The following is a 22,391-nucleotide window of genomic DNA, read 5'->3' as shown; positions in this document are numbered from 1 at the left end:
TTTCCCCGCTTATAAGGGCAAGACCGTTTAATAATACAGGGGGTCTTCGGGGCATAACCCCATTTATTTCAGCTCTAGGTACTACAGAGCCTGTAGGGGGAGTGTAAGGATTTCTGTTCACTTATTCTAAAAAATAATCCCTTGTGCGTGTGTCTGTGTATCCTCTCTGGCTGCTCGATATGTGCTGCTTTCTGCTGTTGTTCCAGCCTTCCTGTGGCCCCCAGGATGCCTATAAGATGTCTCCTGCAGAACAAGCTGTGCCCTGACGGGCACTAAGCGTTCAGTAATTTACAATAAACCAATATCTGGTCCCAGCGTTAATGTCGTTAAATGACGCACCCTGTGAACCCTCATTAATCACAGCCCTGGCGCTGGCGCTGCAGGGCGCTCCGTTTCTCACTCCGGGATGTCTGGCCTTGTACTGAAGGGATAATGGTGCCGTTAGCCCGGCCGGGAAGTGTATAGAACACAGGTGCTGTTGTGACGGGGGCCCCAGTCTTGTTCTGGCACAATGCGGATCAGTGCCTGCACAGCGCCTGCGTTTCTCATTTGTTAGATTGGTGGAAGACCCTTTTGCCCCGGTCTCTACCCGATCTGATCCCCCCCCTCCCCCACTCGCCCCCCCCAAACGCACGTTCCCTCTACCAGATGTTATGTTTGCGGTGCTCACCTTCTGCTTGGAGGTTGCTCAATGTTTCCACTCTATCAAAGATGTGCGGTTTTCTTAAATGAACCTACCTCTTGGTCAGCGCTCCGAAAGGCCACGGCACTAGTGGTAGTGACGGCGTTCCACTACTGGTGTTACTTTCACGCCCAGAGAGCTACGACATTCCCATTACTTACCACTTATCACTTGGGGGTGAAGCCATTCCTCCTTTGAATTTGCAGCGTCGTCATTGCTAAGATCTTTTGTGACTAGTTTACTGCTTTGCCCCCATATAAAATCACACTCCCTACCTCGGCCTTTTTCTCCCCCCCCCCATCAACTTTGACCACTGCTCGTAGCATCTTGTGCTTCTTCGGAAAGCGCTTCTGCAGCGGAATCTTTCCTGACCCTCTATACTGGGGGAAATGTAACCCACTGCCCGTGTTTCTCTGGCAGCCAAAGCGTTAACCCGGTCATGCACCGATCCCTTCCTTCCTATTGCGAGTAGAACTGCGTATTAGAACCTCTCGGGTTAATGCTGGTCTCCCATTCTTTATTTGACACCGAAGTCCCTGTCCAATGAAAGCCTCACTCAACTGACTGCTGAATAGCTTCATAAACCAAATACTGCCTTAATTACACGTCCTAATTTGCACATGCCTGAAGAATTGGCGGGCAGTGGCATAGTCCGAAGGCTTGCTGGTATGATGGCTCCCCCCGGCACTCGTTCTGCATTGTAAGCACCAGCTGGGCAGAGTCCAGCGCAGCTGCATTACCTGGAAGGCCTCTTGCTGGCTCGGTGAGACATTTCCCTGCGTGATGGTGTTCTGCGTGAGATCCTGCCCTGTCGGTCAAGACGCCCTCGACTTTCCGTGGGCATGTGCGTTTATAAAACGTCCTGTGAATCAGAGCAGTCCTGCGACCCTCCATGGCGTTCGCCGCAGACATAAGGGACCCTCGTTACTGCTCATAGAAGCGCAGTTGAGATTTTATATTTATATATTTGTCTGACTAATAGTCACCATTATCGTACAAATAAATTCAGCCCAGCGGTCTTCTCTCCGAGACTGGTTTGTGATGAGTTGCTGCATCGTTTGGAAGGAAAGAGGTTAAATGGTGCTCGTGTTGCAGCACAGGGGGGGAGCGGGGGGTTAACGAGGGTTTAGAGTGATCCTTCATCCTGCGGCAGGGACGGGATCTGGCGTTTGGTATTCTGGTTATGTAGAGGAGCACTTAACTGGTTAAACCTCTAACGATTTGTAGGCTAAACCGGCAGCCTGGTGGCGATGGCACAGACTTGGAAGTGGGTGTGAATCCCAATGTCTGCTTTCCCTGTGACCTTGGGCAAGGTCGCTTTAACTTCCTGTTTCCCCCAAGGCACCATACAGATTGCAAGCTCATGGGGGCAGCAACCCTGTGCCCGCTAAATTCTATTCACCGCACTGTGTGCATTGTCCAGCGCCATCAGAAATATACATCACTAAGCGTGTAACCCTTTTGCTGCCAGAGACGAGCAATGCAGTGAAAGGGTTAAACCACAATAATGATGAATATAGAGCTAATTTCTCCTGTTTCGAGTTAGGCCGATTGCAGCTGTGCCCGTGGCTGTGCCCGTGGCTTCCTCGGGATCAGCAGGACTAATATAATGGATTTGCTGGCTAGCACTTTCAGATTTGATGCCGAAACCTTTTCATTACTTAAACTTTCCTTTTTAATTCCATACGTTGCCTGCGCTTTCTCTGCAGGATCGATGGAGGACAGGCATCTATTTATTACATTACAGGGCAGCAAAATAGCTCTAATGGCCTCTTCCTATGGCGGCGACGGGGAGTGCATTCATTAAAACAATTTGTTTTTGTTCGTGTTTGTAAGCACAAGAAATAGGTTTGTTTACAAAACTATTGGACGTTCGAATTTTGGAAGACCAAGCTTTGCAGCGGGGGCTCCTATTCCCCCACTGTGTAATATCGTGCTAGATCATTTCAAATTAAAGTTTTTATCAACTCCACGTTTTTTTTTCTGTCTCCCTCCTCCCTTCTCCTCTCCTCCTCCCCCCTTCTCCTCTCTCCTCCCCCCTTCTCCTCTTCTCCTCTCCTCTTCTCCTCTCCCCCTTCTCCTCTCCCCCTTCTCCTCTCCCCCTTCTCCTCTCCCCCCTTCTCCTCTCCCCCCTTCTCCTCTCCCCTTCTCCTCTCCCCCCTTCTCCTCTCCCCCCTTCTCCTCTCCCCCTTCTCCTCTCCCCCCTTCTCCTCTCCCCCCTTCTCCTCTCCTCCTTCCTTCTCCTCTCCTCCTTCCTTCTCCTCTTCTCCTCTCCCCCCTTCTCTCCCCTCCTCTCCCCCCTTCTCTCTCCCCCTTCTCTTCCCCCCCTTCTCCTCTCCCCCTTCTCTTCTCCCCCCTTCTCCTCTCCCCCCTTCTCCTTCTCCTCTTCTTCTCCCCCCTTCTCCTCTCCTTTCCCCCCTTCTCCTCTTCTCCTCCTCCCCCCTTCTCCTCTTCTCCTCCTCCCCCCCTTCTCTCCCTCCTCTCCTCGACCCCCACCCACTTTATCTCTCCTGTCCTCTCCTTCCCCCTCTCCTTTTTTAATGGGCTATTTGCCCATTAGAGTTGGCTGCTTAAAAGCGCGTACTTAAGACCCAGGACTAGATCATTTGAAAACAATGTGATTGCTATTGGCTTGTTATAGATATTCAATAGACACGGCTGTATTTAATTTCTCCTTGTATTGTTTTAAAGCACCATATAGCTCTAGCTGTTATGCCATTGTTCCAGCAGCTAAATCAGACCCTCTTTATCACTATGCGATGTGTAGCGTCTTCTAAAGCAGGTTGCTGCTTTGTACTCATGCAGGGGGTAACAGTTCAGTGGAGTCATGCATGCAGAAAGCACTGTACATGCGTGTGAGGGCGTTTCACACTAGAAATAAAATACTCGTCCTTGAGTCATGCTTATTGCCATTATTCCTGCGACTTTCAGCAGTAAGGACAAGCCCCCTTCTAGATTGTAAGCTCCTTGACAGAGGACCTCCTTCCTACCATCTCTTCATGCTGCTTCTGCTTGCTCCTCTGTTGTACTAGGCTATGGAATATGTTGAGAACCCTGTCTGGTGAATTAACATTTCATGCTGTTCTCTTTAAGGTAATAAAATGGCTGAGATTGTACAGTTGCTGATCTTTAGTGGGGTTGTAAGGCAGTTATTAGAAGGCCCAGCCGAGCTGCCATATTTAAGGTGCGGCAAAAATGTTGAGATAGAAGATGGCCGTTCACATTACTGGCGTTATTCATCATGGCACAAAGCTGCATATTTTAATCTGTAGTATTGGGTGTCTACTTTTTCATATAACCCCCCCCCCCCTCCCTGATGAATGTACGTTTGTGCTCAGTTGTCCGGAGCAGGAATGTTCCATGTGGAGTTTCCAACAAAAAAACAGAGAAGCCCAGAGCTACATCCAATGTGACAAAAATACACTGTGAAATACCTATATATTCTCTTGAAAAGGGTCATTTAGTTTAACCCTTTTGGCCAAAGCATCTTAAGCCTGCTAGCCACATCAAGGCATGACCCATTAGCAGGTCCTAACACTACCTGAGTTAAAATTCTTATTTACCTCTATAATTAGAGGACGAATGATCACATTGGATCTGTCCAAAACCCAGCAAAATGAAAATTACCTGCTAACTTGGAAAGTGGGGAGGGGCGAGCTTAAACCCTGGGGGGAGGGGCCACTAACCTCCAGAAACAGCTGAGACCAGCTGGACACAGTTAATAAACACACAGATACACCCAGCAAGCTCTAATGAACCCCCCAAATTACCACATAGTATGCATGTGTCAAAAGGAGTGCTACTGGACGTTGCTAAATGTATAGAACAAAGAAGCTAGAGATGCATCCAATGTGCCAAAAATACGCAGTGAAATACCTATATATTTTTGTATACATTTAGTCACGCCCAGTAGCACTCCTTTTGACACTTGTATACATATATACAGCAGAGACTGTGACTATTCTAACACAAACCAGTGGCAATTGCCAAAAAGACCCAGGTTCATGCTGGATACGTGACTTAAACTTGCCTTAAACTAGGCCCAGCATTTCTGCAGACAGACTAATGGCCCTTCAGATTAACAGCGGGAGGTCCCTGGCAGTCCCATTTAAACTGAATGGGACTGCCAGGGACCCCTACTGTGTTAATCCTATGGGTCGTTAGTCAATGCAGAAATGCCTCAAACTTGCCTTAAACTTGCCTTAAACCTGCCAGGTTACATCCAGCACATACCCAGAATGTAACCGGGCTAGTTTAAGGCAAGCTTTGGAATAGTTGTGGCCTCATCTGGTAATTTTTGGGGTTCATCAGAGCTTGCTGGGTACCTGTATGCATGTGGAATTTCCCCAGAGCATTCCGTGGTTGGAAAGACGTTTGTGAGGAGTTTCTCTCCTCAGTGATTGAGCCGCGTTGATATCACTCCTGGAGCGTGGGGATAACAGGGCGTCTTTACATTCTGCTCCCCAGTCTTTCTGCTCGGTCATCAGATTGGCGAGCAGCTGGTCAGCGGTGAAAGGTGCAGTGCCTTCTTAAAGTATGACTGATTACCTTTTTACAGCAGCCCCCACTCTCTCCAAATATACTGCGGCCCCACGTGAACCTGTCCTAAGCGAGCCTTTTAAATATGGACTTAATACATCTCGCAACTAGATTTTCTTTTTTTTTTGTTTATACAAACCAGATGTCAAGGACCAGTTTCAATTGAACCGCAAACCAGTGCGCGCTTGGGCAGATCTCCAATCTCTCTGAAGTGCCCTATTTGCCCTATCTCCATGCCCTGTTTGCGGGCAGAGAGACTTCTGAATGAACCCTGGCTCTGCTCTCGCTAAGCAGAAGGTTGCTCTAGCTTCCTATTGCTTAATCTGTGAGATAAAAAAAAAAACTAAAAACCTGGATGGTTCCCTTTTGGATAGCATGCGGTGGCAGCCTAATTTCAAGCTTGGCAGAATTCAGTTGTCAACAAAATAGTTTGCCTAATCTCTGGAGTTCCTACACAGTGACTCATTTTAAGGTCTTCTTAGAAATGATGAAATATTTATTATATTTCTCCCTTCCCCCCCCCCCCCTGATGAGTATACAAAGACAGCTCTTGGCTCTGCATGTGGGTCCTCTCTGGATCTGGAGCTTTGCGTGTATCCCCGAGACAACCTGCCAAGGTAGTCCAATGCCTGGCATGTGTCTTCGTATTCCAAGAGTTGTGTGGGAGTCTACATGTTCTTGGGCTGTGCCCAGATGGATCATGCAGGTGAACTGTACAGTCACCGGGTTCCATGCAACGTTGGGAACAGAAAAGGAAAAAAACCTAAAGCGCTGGCATTTAAATGCGCTATATAAGATGAGCTGTTTGAGGATCCTCCATGCTGCCACCTCTCACGCGGCTGCCATTCTTTTATAAACAGAAAGCCTCCAAAGGAGCGAGGAATAATGTTAATACTATCCAATTAGAGGTAAATAATCCCAAGATCACAAAGCTAAGAGACTGAAAGATACTCAGGGAAAGCTTACCCATAGCTAATCAGTCATGCCCTATTAATTTAGGTATATAAATGCATATGAGGAAAGGGTGGGAAGAATAAATACATGGGAAAGGGGAGAATGGCACTTTGTGTACTGTATTCTAGGTGGAGTGTTTTGCATCTATGTAGAGGTATCTCATGCTATTTCACTAGTCACTATACTTGCTTTTCACATCCTTTCTACTCATCCTAGATCCCAGTTCCATCAGCTTTCCAGGGTAGACATCTTCCATATATTTTACACATCCACTCCAAATACTTCCTACTTGCTCTCTCTTCGCCCCGTGATGAACATCTTCAACGCCAGCCTCGGACGTCTCGTGCTCCTGCACCCGAAGACTTCACACCTAATGGCACCTAAAAAAACCCTCCCCCAATGCACAGGGAACACCATCCCGGCTATCGGGCTTGTGTTGAACAGCCAGTGAACCTCCACTTTCTCCTGCATTGGGACGCACGTTTCCTTAGCAGATGACCACGTAGGGACACAGGGATTCTAGTTGCTGATTTTATCGTGGCAGACTGTTACTGTATGTGTGGTCTCCCGGTGTCATTCCCTTCTCTGCTGCGACCTTTCTGGCCTCTGTCATATCCGTGCCTTCACATGCTTCCCAACGCCGCCTCATTTGATCACCGTAACCGCTACCCACTGTACTAGCAAATTGCCATTGGCACTTTTGCCTTGTGTGCTGTTGAATATTTTGGGCCCTGCTGCACGAGTTCGTGGCTTCGTTCATAATGTGTGTATGTGAGTAACTGGCAGCAGAGGTGGGCACAGGTGGCTAAGGGTTCGTGTCGCCACGGGTGTGGTCACTTGAAGACACGCTCAGACTGAGAGCTTGTTTTCCCCCTTTTTGATCTTTGTATGTAGAAATATTTCACTGATTTTATTGGTGAGCTTTGCAAAGTTTTCAATGCTGTGCAATACTTTGTGTTAATCTCCTTGTGTACTAATATAAAAGGCTCTCGCTGAGGAGGACAATGTACTTTGTTATTCAAACCTGACTCTGCCAATCTACCGGTCAGGCCGTCCTGCAGTGCGCTGAATCTGTGCTGTGTGCTACGAACGGAATGAACTCATTCATCTGACACTGGTTCTCAAGAACCAACAGGTCAGGTTTTAAGGGTATCCCGGCTTCAGCACGGGGGGCTTTGGCTTGATATTTTTGACTGAACTCCTTGTGCTAAAGCAGGGATATTATTAAAACCTGTCCTGTTGGGGATTCTTGAGGACTGGCGTTGGGAACCCCCATCTGATATTTGTATTGCCTCTGCGGACCACTTTGCAGTATGAGTCCTGCTAATGGCTTTCTTCACACTTTCTTTCTCTGTGGTCTGTAGGTGGTGCAGGTGTTAAATGCGGACGCCATGGTGGTGAAGCTGAATTCAGGGGACTACAGAACCATCCATCTGTCCAGTATCCGACCGCCCAGGCTGGAAGGAGAAGGCACGCAGGTAATGTCTCTTCAAAGGCCCCCTGTAACATGTACTATGTCTTGTGTATATGTGACGGCAGCAGAACGTCATTCTTCATTCTGGTTTTAGCACTTAAACATTTTGTTCCCGAAGATATTACTTACATTCAGAAATAGCAGATTACGTATTTGATGTAATTACCGTTTATGTTCTTTGCCAAGAGATTTCCATATAATTCCTTTCCTTGGTGAGATCTGTTCTGTGAACTTGCTGTTATCTATTCTCTCTCGATATTAACCTGGCTTCCGATGTTGTTCTGGCGACCTTATCTTACTGGTCTGTCAGTTTTTTATACGGGCAATATCCCTTAGTCCTTCCTACGCCCAACACCGCGGCCGAAGATGGTATCCTGTGACTTTCTGGAACCATCTTACAGCTCCCGTCATTCCAACACGATAATATACTGTGTACATGTAAGGAACTCGAGCTTATCAGGAATTGTTACATCAGGTTCAAATGTCACTTGCTGGTCTTTCAGACATCCCAAAACAGCTGTATGTTATACATTAGCCACAGCCCCTTTCTTCAGATATCTCCCAACAGTTACAATCAGTCACTTGCACTGCTCCATAGGGAGAGATACCAGTTCTTACATCTACTGTGCCCCCGTTCTTGAGGAAACCCATTTTGCTACCAGAAGGTTCTGCAGAGGTATGTGTTGGTTCCGGTGGAGGTATAATCCTACGTCCTAACTCTGAAAAGATGATTCTATGTTGCTTTAACAGACTTTATCTTCTAGGGGACTTCATATGAATTACGATAAAGATCCGGGGTCCACTGCTTTGTGGTTTAATACGCTATTAAATAAACATGAAAATGGCTTTTGTAGCAATTTAAAAATATAACTACTCGTAGAATGCTTAAAGCAGAAATCCCCCCCACTGGTGTTATTCCCCCACACAGTGTGGGAAGCGAGGGCTCCAGAACCCTCCCGTTTCCTGAAATATTTGCTCATTGAAGTTGCTAGACTTAAATTCATCTCCAGGGGAAACAAAATGGCCGATAGGAAGCCGCAATATCAACCGTTGTAATAGTCTTTAAAAAACGGGAAGTTATTCCGGTAAATTCGCCAGTCGTTATCTCTCGAACCCGGAGATCCCCATAGCTGAAAATTGTGCGATTCAACCCTGGACTCCCTCACCCTGTTCCAACTCAATGGCGATTGCTGGTTTAAGATGGCATTAATGCCATTCTGCACTAATTAAACTTCTGATTTGGTCGTTAGTCCTGTGTTGTATCTTCCTTTGCCCTGGGAATGGGCAGGAGTTCAGTTTGTCTGGACGTGAAATTGATTCGCTTGCGTTTCTTCTATAAAGGAGATTGAGAAGTTGTACTTAATTTTAATACTCGTGGCATAGCCAGAAACGCCGATTTTGTTTGTTGGTGGGCCAGGTGTATGTGGGCAAGGTACTGGCAGTTTTTAACCTTTATGATTGAGGACACATTTAATCAGACCTGTACAGTACAGTGGGGTTTCTACCTTCTTTAAACCTAAGGAACCATTCACCAATATAGTGGGGCTCGGTGGAACGCCTTTAAATATGACTTTATGGAACTCTGTTCTTTTTCCTATGTATATAACAATTTTGCTGTGTAACGGGCTTATATTTTCCCAATGCACTTACAGCTTTCTATGTTGTATATCATTTACTATAAAGTAGTGTAACCATTAATAACCTGTTTTCATCAACACATTTACAAACATGCCTAAATAGAATGATTGGGCCTTGAAGAATAACCTATGCAGCATTACTGAATTTGGCCTAGGAACCCCTGATCACTTCACACAACCCCAAGGTGATGTTCTAATAAGCTCATGGCCCTTCTACTCCTAAGTGTGTTCTGATCTGTTCCCTTTGGGAACCAGATGAAGAGCCCGGCAGTGACCTTAAACTACCCAGATACCGAGCTGCCGATTGTACATGGGTGGGACCATTGCCCTATGATTTCCGATGGAGGAAACCAGTTCTACCTCTTTCCCTTAAATGGAGATAAAGGAGACCTGTTTATCCTGATAAAAGAAACAGACCAACATTGTTCGATCATTTCAATAGTCACTGCTATTGGCTCACTCTGTGTTCCTACATGATGTTCCTCCTTGAAATGTGTGCAAATGTAAATCCTCTATAGTTAATATGCCTATATATGTACACACTTACTCACTATTGTATGCATTCATCTACATTGTGGTATATCTGGCCGGTTAGGAGCACACCTCCATTTATTGTCTTGTCGTAAATTGAGGGCACAGATGGCCAGTGGCGGGCGCAAGTGGTTGGCACAGACCTTTCACACTTATTTTCCAAGTACTTCCACGTCCGCATCCAGTAATATTGCAATGCTAACTGCGGTTTAATAGTGCCGGACAATCGTCGGCTATAATTATAATTGGCTTGGGTTGAATAGCCATCACTACCTATTGTAAGCTGGCGGTACACTGGGCCGGTTCACTGCATCTTACCCTCCTGTGCTGATGCATTGAAACCGTTACCTGTCTTTTAAATGGTTAAAGGTCTCTTCACCAGGCTGAACAATATGAAGTCTGGTTCCAGTTAGTTTTTTAGTTTTTTTTCTCCCCCTGTGGCAAGGTTTTACACTTTCATTCATTGCAAAATGTGCTTTTAGCTACGGTTGTTATGGCTGCTACCCCTCGTACTTTGGGGCTAGAGTTGGGCAGAACAGCCCAAACCCGTTCCATGAGATGATCCAGATTAAGCCAAATCGCCCCCCCCCCCCCGCCACCACCACCAAAACCCACACACGGTTTTGGCACTAAAAATCTGAGCAGATTGTTAATCCGGACTGATTCCAAAATCACAGAAAGAATAGGTTTGAAGCTGGTGGTCTCCAGAGCTGAACTCCATTAATTTCGGCTCTTGGGAAACCCTGCTTCCCGAGAGACATCTCCTTTAGGGTGCTACCCGTTATCGCCCTCCAGTTTCGGTGTCCCGGTCAGTGCTTCCTGTTGGCCCACGTGTCCGGAACACTGTGTCTGCAGGTACATGCAGCACCTCCTACGGGTGGTGTATTTCTCAGGAAGCTGAGGGTCCCCAGAGCTGAAAATAATGTAACTCCAGCTGAAAACAAAAAAACGAGCATTTTAAGCCGCCATTACGGGTTGTCCCCGGGCCAAAGGAAGTGGCCGATCCGGGGAGGATTGAAATCCGACATCTTTTTGCCCACCTGTATTGGGGACTTCCCTGGTTTTATCCGAGGAGCGCAGAATAATAATGTCTCAGAGGTCCGTGCTTGGGAAACGACTCTGTACTAAAGCAAACCAGGAAGCCCCAATGCACATCCAATATCGCCACGTATTTGGTTAATTTTTGTTTATTAGACGTATGGGTCATTTAGTTAAATCTTTTGGCCGAAACATATCAAGCCTGCAACCATGTTAAGGTAACCCAGCAGGCACCCACACGACATGCGTTGTACTGTGCAATGATGTAGCGATCACGCCTGCGATGCGTGACATGTATGTGATGCCTATGGGGTTAACACCTAAGAGCACTGTGTGGGCTGCAGTGGTGCCTTAATATAGGGAAAACGATGCAAGTGATACACATACCCACGCTTCTTGCTATTGCAGAGCTGGAAATAACCTTTCTGTACTGGCTTCCAACCTACGAGCTAAGAGGAGCAGGGACCGAACAGGTCTGTGATTGGCTCATAGGGGGTTTGCAGTGAGCAGTCTCTTTAAAGTTCTCAGAAGTATGTAGGTGATGAGGATCTTCTGAACCGTGCGTTTCCTGATGGTAGAGCAGCGATGGCCCCTACACTTAACCTATGTAGCACACTTTCCCCCACCCTATGGAAGATATGGCAGCCACGGTGTATGTGGTGCGTTACCGGTGGCTCACAGGAGGCCTGAACCTCCGCTGCTGGGAACCTGGGGTGTACCTGATCTGTTGGTTGACAGCGCCTCCACCTGCCGGGATCCTAACAATGTGGGATAACCCCGTGCAGGACAATAAGAAATACACCCGGGTATGATAGAACAGGTTTATTGAACCTATGTGACTAATAATAATAATACAGAACCTCGCAGGGCCATACCCCTTCACCGTGCCCCCCCAACACGGTGTCCACATCCCAGTGGGGTTTACCCCAAAGTACTGAGGTGCCCCATGGCACCTAACCTCCCTGTGTCCACAGGAACTAACCCACCCAATTGTGAGACAGCGCTGCCCCACTAGATCTGTTCTGTGAGACAGAATTGTGAGACAGACCCAATCTGTTCTGCCCCACTAGTACAGAAGTGTATTCAGTTGGTGCACGTGGTGCGGTACCTGCTGGGTGCTGCCGGTGCCTGCTGGGTGCTCCCAGCACCCGGGTGTGTCGATGCCGTAAAATGGGATCCACGGATCCAGTGATGTTATCTGCGAAGCCGGAGCCTCTACGTTGGGTGGTGTCCCGCGTGGACGGTGCCACCATGCAGTGTCTCTTAACTTTAGGGGATCTGGTCCCAGGCCACCCGATGCAGCTGCGTTCCTCACACTTATGCTACAGGGGCAGTGTCCCTATCTCACGGGCCTGTCCCTGCAGCAACCACAAACTGAGTCTGGGCCTAATAGGGGGTCTCGGACCAAGTGCAGGTGCCACAGACACCTGCACATACAACCTACCATGTCCCAGCTCCGACTGGCGTAGTCTCAGGCGCGCCAGATGTATCCATCTCTGAGTGGGGGATTCTGGCAGTCCGATTGGCTAAGCGTAGCCAGGTGATCTTGCAGCCCCAGGGGCTGCTGGGTGTTGTAGCTCCCCACTGAGCCCTGTTTCCCTGTACTGCTGTAACCGTGGCCACAATCTCTTTGCGCATGCGCGCGCCCACCCAACATAGTGGCGCCCTGCCACAGGAGCCTCTGGCGACTGTCGCCTTCCCAACTGCAGCTCCCCCCCTCCGCACCTCGCCGGCACCCTCCAGACGTGCGCGCTCTGCCGCTGGCACCCGCACGCCCCGCGGAGGTAACGGGACCCAGGGGGGCCCTGCTATACCTAATTAACACAATGTAAGGGGAATACGGGGAGTGAGCGCTGGGGGTTTTCTGCTTTATAGGCGCTGAGTCAATGAGCTTTTTTTTTTTATTACTCTTTATTGTTTGTTCCTGAAAACTTCTGTTTTTGGTTTTCCCATAATGCTGCAGCATTTAAAAGCACAACCGTTAGCTGTGGAATAAGCCTGGAAGACGCGAACAGCCGCCCAGCATGTTAACATTGATTTCCTACTATTCTCTAAGTGATTTGTGCTGATGCTGGGCGTCCCTTCATACAAAACGGGCTTCCGTCTTGGGTTTCAACTATTCATTTGTTGTGTGGCTTGTATGGTTTAAAAAACACACACACACACCCACACACCCACACACCCACACACCCACACACCCCCACCCTCTCCCCCCCGGTTGCAGGACTGCTGTATGCCTTTGTGGGGCCCAGAGTATTTAAGTTCCTTTCAGGCATCTCCTCTACAACCAGGTGCTTTGTCCAGGTCCTGTCCATGCCAGTGGTTGGTTTGGGACGTGCTGCTGTCCATATGGGGACTTGGGAGAAGGTTTGCCAATGTTGGAGATGCTGGTGAAAGGCTGTTTTCTAGGAGACTGGTTTTCTGTGGTTTTGTAGATGGGGGATTTCCAACCTGAATACGCGTTAAAGCCACAACGTGAGACTTCTGGACACCTGACCAGCCAGTGTTACTAGAACGCTGGGAAGACGCCGCTTACGTGCGGGAGAGTAACTCCATGCGAATGAGCAAGAAATCCTGCCCCTGTATCATTACTGCAGGGGTGGGAGCCTTGTAATGGTTCTCAAAATGTGCGTGTATATAACTGACATGGGGAAACAGCCTGAAATCTATATCTGTGTACATCTCCTCATCACATTTTAGTTGATTCCTTTAGGAATGTGTGGGTTGTTCCGAAATAACAAATTACATTTTATTTAATTAGTTTTTGATTCCTTGGCTATCCTCCCATGTTGGAAAGGGAAATAATTATTTGCGGTTGAATGTGTATATTAATATAAGGTGTGTGTATATTTAGATTAATAGGAGATGGGGTTTAGGAGCTGGAGATTAATTTGTAAAGCCACGTATTCCCCGCACAGAAGGCTGTGGGTTTCTGTGACTGGATTTCAGCACATCCCATCAATATAAAAAGCAGCCTCCTGCTTCTTCAAACAATGTAAAGTCTGCCGGCTCTGATTCAGCACGCGTTACATGTGGGGGCCGCGCCGGAGACGTAAATATTTATGGGGGGGGGGGGGGGACTGCCATTGGAATAGTAGCGATAGAAGGTGACCTTGAATATTCCCGGTGTCCTTCAGTGCCAAACTGCAGCCGACGCACAATGTTTCCTTTAAACCAGACACGGTTCCATTGAAGCTTTGCTGCCTGTGGTATCCATCATAAAGCCCCATGTTGTAATAAGTAATCTATGGCAGTGCGCGGCATATAGATGTTGAGGATGTGAGTTTGTGTTGCTGCTGCTGCAGCTGCTTCCCCTGATTTACGGAGGCACCAGGTCATAGCGCTCTGCATTCCCTTAATGTTATCTGCGTGTTTATGCCTGCTACAAATTAACATGATTCACGGCGCGCTCTCTCTGCACGTGCGCGCCTTGCCTGGCTTCTTAATGACATGGAGTGGGAACAGATAATGATCCATCTGGAATGTCCTAGTAACCGAGGCTCTGGTGGTTGATATGGTAATATCCAGTTCAGTCCTGCTGTCGCCGTCCTGGTGACCTAAGGTGAGTTATCGTCTCACCTTGTGCGTCGCACAGTAAATTCTGCGCGGGTTGCTAGGTACAACGTCTAACTGCACAAATCACTAGACTAAAGGATACCGGCTTTTGCTCATGGTAGAGCGAGGGCGGCCAACTCCAGTCCTCAAGGGCCACCAACAGGTCAGGTTTTAAGGATTTCCCTGCTTCAGCACAGGTGGCTCAGTCTTCCACTGAGCTGCTGATTGAACCACCTGTGCTGAAGCAGGGATATGCTTAAAAATACTAATTCAGGCTGCAATAAATGACCATGCTTGACCATTTAATGCCAACATGACCCAGCCAGGCCATTCGTAGCCACACGAGTTCTTCACATACACGAGCTTTGAAAACGTCAGAACCTGCAGCGAGTCTCTCCGTATCGCCGCGGCTTACGCTCTGCTACTGGCCCTTTGCACATCACCTCGAAGACACTGCGCTGCAGCAGGCACATCAGGCGCTGACTTCTGTGCTGCTGGGGTTGCCTTTTTCCTTTTGAATGCCTTCCAGATTGCTGTGTGCCTTTCCCACAGGCCTCGAGTCACGTGACTCCCCTTGATGTTTCAATCCAGTTGTAACTGAGCTTGGCATTTAAAACTGGCCAAGCATTTATTTCTGTTTATTTAATCCTTTTTTGGGGGATGTCGAGGGGGGGAGAAGACACTTGTGGTTAAACCTAAGCACCCAGTAATGCTAACGAGAGTTGGAGGCAAGCTCAGTATCTAACTTGGTTTCCAAATCTACCAAAACCAGCCCCCCTGCATCTGCCCAATGGAAATGCCTGGAAACTCGCGTTGGCAGAAATAACGGTTGCATGAAAGCGCCCGACTTTTGGCCGAGAGTATTGGAGAGGGTCGAGCAGCATCTGGTGCATGAAGAACCAGCCGTTGCTTCATGACTTGGTCAGCATGGTTAGAGTCTGTCTTCATTTTTCATCGAGTTTTTTTGGTTGGAGAAACCTTTCGGTACGCTGCAGTGGACCAGCTTGCTGACCGTGACCAGTCCTGTCCCGGGAAGGCTCTTGGTGTGGTCCTTGGGCCATCGGCTCCCACTAATTTCACTGCAGTTGCTCAGGAAGCCAAGTGAACCATTTCAGGATGAAACTCACTGAGATTATGCAACACAATTGGCCCGCCAGTGCTCCGGCACAGGGAACGGAAGGACCCGGCGTCCAAAAGTATTAATAATGCAATTTGTGTGATCCCCAGCACAACAAGAAATATAATTTTTTTCCCCCTTAAAAGCAAGGTTTGGTCATTCTGATCTTTAAAAAAAATAAAAGTTGTGATTTGTTTAGAGACACACTTTCCATAAAAGTATTAATTAATAGTCACTTGTGCATAGTTTATACATAACCCTTCCTTTATACCGGCGACGTTTAGAACGCTCTGCGCATGCAGGTACTGTGACATTTCGGAAGAATGATCATTTGTGGCTGCTATGTTGGGCGGGGAAGTTTACGCTTCTCTAGAACCGGCATAGCACCAAACTCGTGTGCCACTCCAGGAGAAGGCGCGAGGTTTGGCATGGTAAAGCCGGTAATGATTGTCTTGCATGGCGCTGCAGTAACCACGTATCCCTGCACCGTTCAGCTTGCGATCAGCCATCGATGCCATCGAAGATCAGTGAATCGTTCTCCCCCTCGGAGGAAAGGGACTTTCTCCAGTATATTCTTCCATTACAGACTTCTTGCCTGCTACACGTGGACTTTATTGCAGGACAGAACACGGGAGGATATGGTCAGAAGAGCAGAACGTTTAGTCACGGTGCACCTCCTGTTGGATCCGGTTTTGTGGAATCACAGAAGTGTAGCATTCACCAGGGGTGCGCAACCCCAGTCCTCAAGCCCTGCCCCAACAGGTCAGGTTTTCAGGATATCCTTGCTTCAACACAGGTGGCTCAACCTGACCTGTTGGGCGGGGGCCTGGACTGGAGTTGAGCACTTTAAATCCTTACGTGTCAGTCTTTGATGGAATAATCTTGGTCACACGTTGATCTGATGACGTGTGTGTGTGTGTGTGTACACAGTATAACAGGCAACACATTTCCCATTGGCTCCCCTGTTGAGATGACTGCTTGGATAAGTGGTGATTGTCTGCACTAAACATATGGCCCATAGGTGCTTGGGCGGTTTATACCCTCCATGGGCTACATCATGGGCCCTTGTGACTAGTATACCTTGTACCGCCGCCTTCCCTGGTTCTGCCCACTTCAAATGTGTCATGGTTTGCCCAAGGAGACATGGGGGCCTCTTGTGCCGGACTAGGCCCTTTCACACCGGTAGAGCCCCAGTTGGTAACCAGTAAGAGGTTAGGCCGCACTTTAAAGCAGCAATTCCCCCCCAAATTGCCATGGAGCTTACTAGAGACTAAGCAATGAAAAGCCCCCTTTATGGAAGTCCCAATATGTTGCTGTCCAATAACGTGAAGATTTGTGTGTGGTTAATAACGTGACAATGCTGGGTGGGAATTTTGTTAAACATTTATAAAAAAGTGTATCCTATAATATGAACAAAGGAGCCCCCGGTTCTGGACTAGGCTATTTTCAGCTCCAGAGACCCACCGGTTCCAGAGCATGTGTGTACTTGCCGGCGCTCATGGGAAATCCAACATGTCGACCAATCAGAAGCCATAACAGCCGATTTGCAGCTTTGGTATTGGCCTGTGGAACACACAAGATGAGGCGGCCATATTGTATCCCCGTGAGCCCTGGTGATTGTGTATCTCTTGAACTGGGGGATCTTTGGCACGAACCAAACAACCCCCCGCCCCCCACTTTTTCCCCTCCCCGGTTCTAATTGGCGGGAATGCTACTGTAACAACTTGACACAAATCTTTCAGATGGCTTAATCCACGTTTTAGGACGTCTATAAAGTGGGATTTTCATGTCACACATTTGTAAGTCTCTAGAAAGCTTCGCTGATGGGAAGAGCCACCTGTCCTCACCATCCGATTATTTCTCCTGGAATTGAAAACCCTCTCGCAGACGGGGAACTGGAGTAGAAAAATACTACATGATACACAGAGGCGGGAAATGACTTTCTTGGGTCTCTGACACTGACAAACCACTTGATTTTCGTGCATCTGTAATCTGTTTCCAAACCAGGCGACTGTCGGATCACTGGGACGCGTTCTGCTTTTTGGGCGCGGGATTTGTGTCCGTTTAATTGGACTGGATATTTTTTTTTCCAGCTCTCGGTTTTGCTGCTTTCTCTAAAGGGGAAAAGGTGAAATGATTTCTAGCCCAGACCTGGAATTACACGCATTATAAACGGAACGGGACACCGCGACACACAGGGCTGTAAACGAAGCAGCAGGCGAAATGGTTTCATGTTTGTTTCAAGTTAAGTAACACTACTATTGCTCATTTGTGTCATTCAGGTGTTGGTCCCCCGTGTGTCTGAGACACAAACAAACAGTGACGCACAAAACCTGCACCCTGCTGTGCCCAGTCTCATTGTGTGGCATTGATTGATCAATCTGCAGGGATCGTAACACCTTAAGTGCCTGGAAGCCCTGCTGGCATCGGAGATTAATCATGCATCTTGATCTATTTTGTTTTACCACAACAGAAGGGGGGTGGGGGGGATAGTGTGTGTGTGTGTGTGTGTGTGTGTGTGTGTGTGTGTGTGTGTGTGTGTGTGTGTGTGTACGTAAGATTTACTGCACTATACCCGTAACAGATTGGTTTAAGACACTTGTTTCTTGGCTATGGATGAATGTTTAGGCCCACATTTTGCTCAGTTCAGGCCTGAGGCACTGCTGGAGTTGGAAGACCCCATAGAAGACCATTCACGTGTATAATGTTAAGCCAAGCAAATGGCCATAAAGTGTCTTGTGTCGTAGCGCTGCTTAGCCAATCTGGGTTTCTGCGCCGAACGGCAGCCTCGGCTGTACATATAAAGAGGGGTCTCTGCTAGGAGCGCGGAGCGCTAATGGCAGTGACTTGTGTAAGGGGATGCATCCAGGTGAGGGGGTTTCATTTATTGTTTACACTAATCAGCGGACACAAGCACCCTTATCCCCCTGATTCACCGTCTGACTGCCATGGCTGTGTAAGGGAAAAGGAAACGTGTTTCATTTGTGTTTTCTTGTAAATATGGTCTCTGCATTTTCCTAACAAACCAGGTTCAGCGTTGTGACACAGGCGGAGTTAAGAGAACCTGTCTCGCTATCCCTGCCGTGTGTATAGAAGTTACAGGCAGTGCGTGTGCTGCTGTGTGCATAGATGTTACAGGGTGTGTGCTGCCGTGTGTATGCTTGTGCTGCCGTGTGTGTGTAGATGTTACAGGCAGTGTGCTGCCGTGTGTATGCTTGTGCTGCTGTGTGTGCATAGATGTTACAGGCAGTGTGCTGCCGTGTGTATGCTTGTGCTGCTGTGTGTGTATAGAAGTTACAGGCAGTGTGCTGCCGTGTGTATGCTTGTGCTGCTGTGTGTGTATAGAAGTTAGGCAGTGTGTGCTGCTGTGTGCATAGATGTTACAGGCAGTGTGCTGCCGTGTGTATGCTTGTGCTGCTGTGTGTGTATAAAAGTTACAGGCAGTGTGTGCTGACGCATGTATAGAAGTTGGGTGCAGCGTGTGTGTTGGCTGATGCATGTGTATAAGTTGGGTGCAGTGTGTTTGTGTGTGTATAGAAGTTGGGTGCAGTGTGCGCGTGCTGATGCGTGTATAGAAGTTGGGTGCAGCGTGTGCGTGTATAGAAGTTGGGTGCAGTGTGTGCGTGTATAGAAGTTGGGTGCAGTGTGTGCGTGCTGATGCGTGTATAGAAGTTGGGTGCAGTGTGTGCGTGCTGATGCGTGTATAGAAGTTGGGTGCAGTGTGTGCGTGTATAGAAGTTGGGTGCAGCGTGTGCGTGTATAGAAGTTGGGTGCAGCGTGTGCGTGCTGATGCGTGTATGTGCTGATGCGTGTATGTGCTGATGCGTGTATAGAAGTTGGGTGCAGCGTGTGCGTGCTGATGCATGTATAGAAGTTGGGTGCAGTGTGTGCGTGTATAGAAGTTGGGTGCAGTGTGCGCGTGCTGATGCATGTATAGAAGTTGGGTGCAGTGTGTGCGTGTATAGAAGTTGGGTGCAGCGTGTGCGTGTATAGAAGTTGGGTGCAGCGTGTGCGTGTATAGAAGTTGGGTGCAGCGTGTGCGTGTATAGAAGTTGGGTGCAGCGTGTGCGTGTATAGAAGTTGGGTGCAGCGTGTGCGTGTATAGAAGTTGGGTGCAGCGTGTGCGTGTATAGAAGTTGGGTGCAGCGTGTGCGTGCTGATGTGTGTATAGAAGTTGGGTGCAGTGTGTACACTGCAGCACTTGGTGGCAGAATAAACTGACTGAACATGGCCAATCTCTCCTAAAAGGCCGGGTCCTTTCAGCGGGTTATCTGCAACTCACACATGATTCATTAGTTCATGATTCAGTGCGGGCGCGAGCTTCCCCCCCCTCCTTACCTTGCAGGGTCTGGGTATGCTTCTCTCATTTACAGCAGATGGGTGATAAAATACAGACTTGTCAGGCTTATTCCGAACACTGCTCCAGTGTGCATCATTGTGTACATGTGTACACTCACCCGCTCCATCACCGGCCGGGCAAAGGGTATCCATAAACTAGTCTATTAATGATCCGCTCGCCAGCGCCCGCCTCTGCTTGTGCACCAACAGAACGCATTTGTCCGCGGCCCTGCACGTGCCAGCTACACTTAGAGGCGCAGTTCCATCTGGGACCGAACTGACCCTACACGGTTTGGTTTATTAAATCTTGGGGGTTGATGCTTTCTGAAAACATAATAAAAGTATTGTATTTGTGTTTTTGCAACTAACTAATTTAGATTGCAAGCTCTTGGGGAGAGGGAGGCAAGTTGCCATCACCCCAGGGGTAACAATCGGGCTTAGAGCGTCTCCTTCATTTCAGCGGCGCAGCTAGAATACGCAGAAAATACTGCGCAGGATTGCACTCCCGGGCCTCTGTATTAAGGGACCTGCTATGGCGGATTAAACCGCAGAGATGCATAACCAGGGAACCGTCACCATTAGCTGTGTTCTGGTGTTACTGTTCCGAACATTAGCAGCGCAGACCCGAAAAACTCGCGTTCCTGTCCCTGATTAGGTCAGTCTCTCAGATCTGTCCCATGCAGTCTCGCGCACTTCAACGCAGTCTCGCGCACTTCAACGCAGTCTCGCGCACTTCAACGCAGTCTCGCGCACTTCAATGCAGTCTCGCGCACTTCAATGCAGTCTCGCGCACTTCAATGCAGTCTCGCGCACTTCAATGCAGTCTCGCGTACTTCAATGCAGTCTCGCGCACTTCAACGCAGTCTCGCGCACTTCAACGCAGTCTCGCGCACTTCAACGCAGTCTCGCGCACTTCAATGCAGTCTCGCGCACTTCAATGCAGTCTCGCGCACTTCAATGCAGTCTCGCGCACTTCAATGCAGTCTCGCGTACTTCAATGCAGTCTCGCGCACTTCAATGCAGTCTCGCGCACTTCAATGCAGTCTCGCGCACTTCAATGCAGTCTCGCGCACTTCAACGCAGTCTCGCTGATTAAACCAACACGGTAACCTGGCCATAACGTGCTACTTTCTGTGGTCCAGAACCCCCCAAGTGCAGGGGATGGTCAACTCCAGACCTCGGGCCACCATCATGTCGGGTTTTCAGGATATCCCTGCTTCAGCACAGGTTGAGCCACCTGAGGCAATCAGATATGAGTAACGCCCGGTGTGCTGCATGTGCTGCATGATTCTGTACTGGGATTCTGACATTGCAAAGCGTCGCTTGTCTCAGGAAAGGGCTGTGCACTGAGGCACGTAGCAGAGGCTAGACTGGGCGCTTGCATCTCGGCTCAGAGGGGCTAGCAGGGGTCTCAAACTCCATTCTCCACGGCCACCAACTGGCCAGTTTGTATGGATATCCCTGCTTCAGCACAGGTAGCTCAATCCGTGGCTCAGCCGAAGAAGCACCATACAACCTGGCCGGTTGGTGGCTGTTGAGGATGGAGTCTTAGATCCCTGGGCTACAGGTTACTTTCAGAAGTTGTCCGGTAATCTAATGCAACCATGGACCTAACCGCTTCCGTAAACAAATGCAACCATCCAAAAAGCAAAGAATTTGACGGCTTTTGTTTTGAAACCGGCTCGCAATCTGTGTGTAATTACTCGGCAAATTGCGGAACACCGTAATACCCCAAAAAGCCGGAGGAAACCGAGGCCCTTGCCGGTCTGGGGTCGCGGTTTAAATGCTCTACAAATACTTTTCAGGAACCCGTTTTATAAAGGCATATATCGCCCCGATGTAACCCCTTAAACATGGCGCTGGGTAAACCTGCCCGCTGTGCTATGTTGTGTCATTTAGAAGCTATAACTACAAGGCGCCTCCGTTTCCCAGACGTGGTACCTTCGGTGGAGATAAAACCCTGGCTTTAATTAGTGTTGATGGAAAGGGATATATATATATCGGCTAACAGGCTAATCTTATAAGCTAAAATCTGCCGGCTGTGTTATTCTTATCCGTCTATTTAGCAATTCTAAAACAGCGGCTAATTAAGGCAACCGCTTGCAAACAGTCCAGTTCCAATATTTAAAATTGATTGGCCGACTTCCTGAAAAAGTGTGTGTGCGCGCGTGTGTGCGCGCATGTGCGCGTCCGTCCGGGCTAAAGAAGAATATTATCCTAGACGTGAATGTCCCTTTGTGTTTAGCAAACCCAAACTGGATGAGATAATTGACTAGCATTGTACTGACATGTAAGCTATTGGGAGCACTATTTTAATTTGCATGATTACATCTCTGTGCCACTCACCCCCCCGCAGGACGGAGCGCATGTTGGTAAATATTACCTTATTCTTTGGTGTGTTTTTTTTTGTTCCTGAGGTTGTGCTAAATCAGGGGGTGGGCAATGCCAGACCTCAAGGGCCACCAACAGGTCAGGTTTTCAGGCTAGCCCTGCTTCAGCACCTGTGCTGAAGTAAGCATATCCTGA

The 22,391-nt window shown here is 48.4% G+C and overlaps 1 protein-coding gene across 2 annotated transcripts in view; it reads left to right on the top strand.

Annotated features, from left to right (window-relative positions):
* The window catches only part of SND1 (staphylococcal nuclease and tudor domain containing 1), an 810,790-nt gene that overhangs the window by 116,443 nt on the left and 671,956 nt on the right, over nucleotides 1-22,391 (top strand). For both annotated transcript variants that reach the window (XM_075599279.1, XM_075599278.1), the window contains exon 10: nucleotides 7,540-7,653. In XM_075599279.1, coding sequence (XP_075455394.1) covers nucleotides 7,540-7,653 — 114 coding nt within the window. The remainder of the gene's footprint in view (nucleotides 1-7,539; nucleotides 7,654-22,391) is intronic.

This window comes from Ascaphus truei, chromosome 5 (assembly GCF_040206685.1).
Source record: "Ascaphus truei isolate aAscTru1 chromosome 5, aAscTru1.hap1, whole genome shotgun sequence".
Taxonomy (NCBI): domain Eukaryota; kingdom Metazoa; phylum Chordata; class Amphibia; order Anura; family Ascaphidae; genus Ascaphus; species Ascaphus truei.
This window is presented reverse-complemented; position numbering and strand designations above follow the sequence as displayed.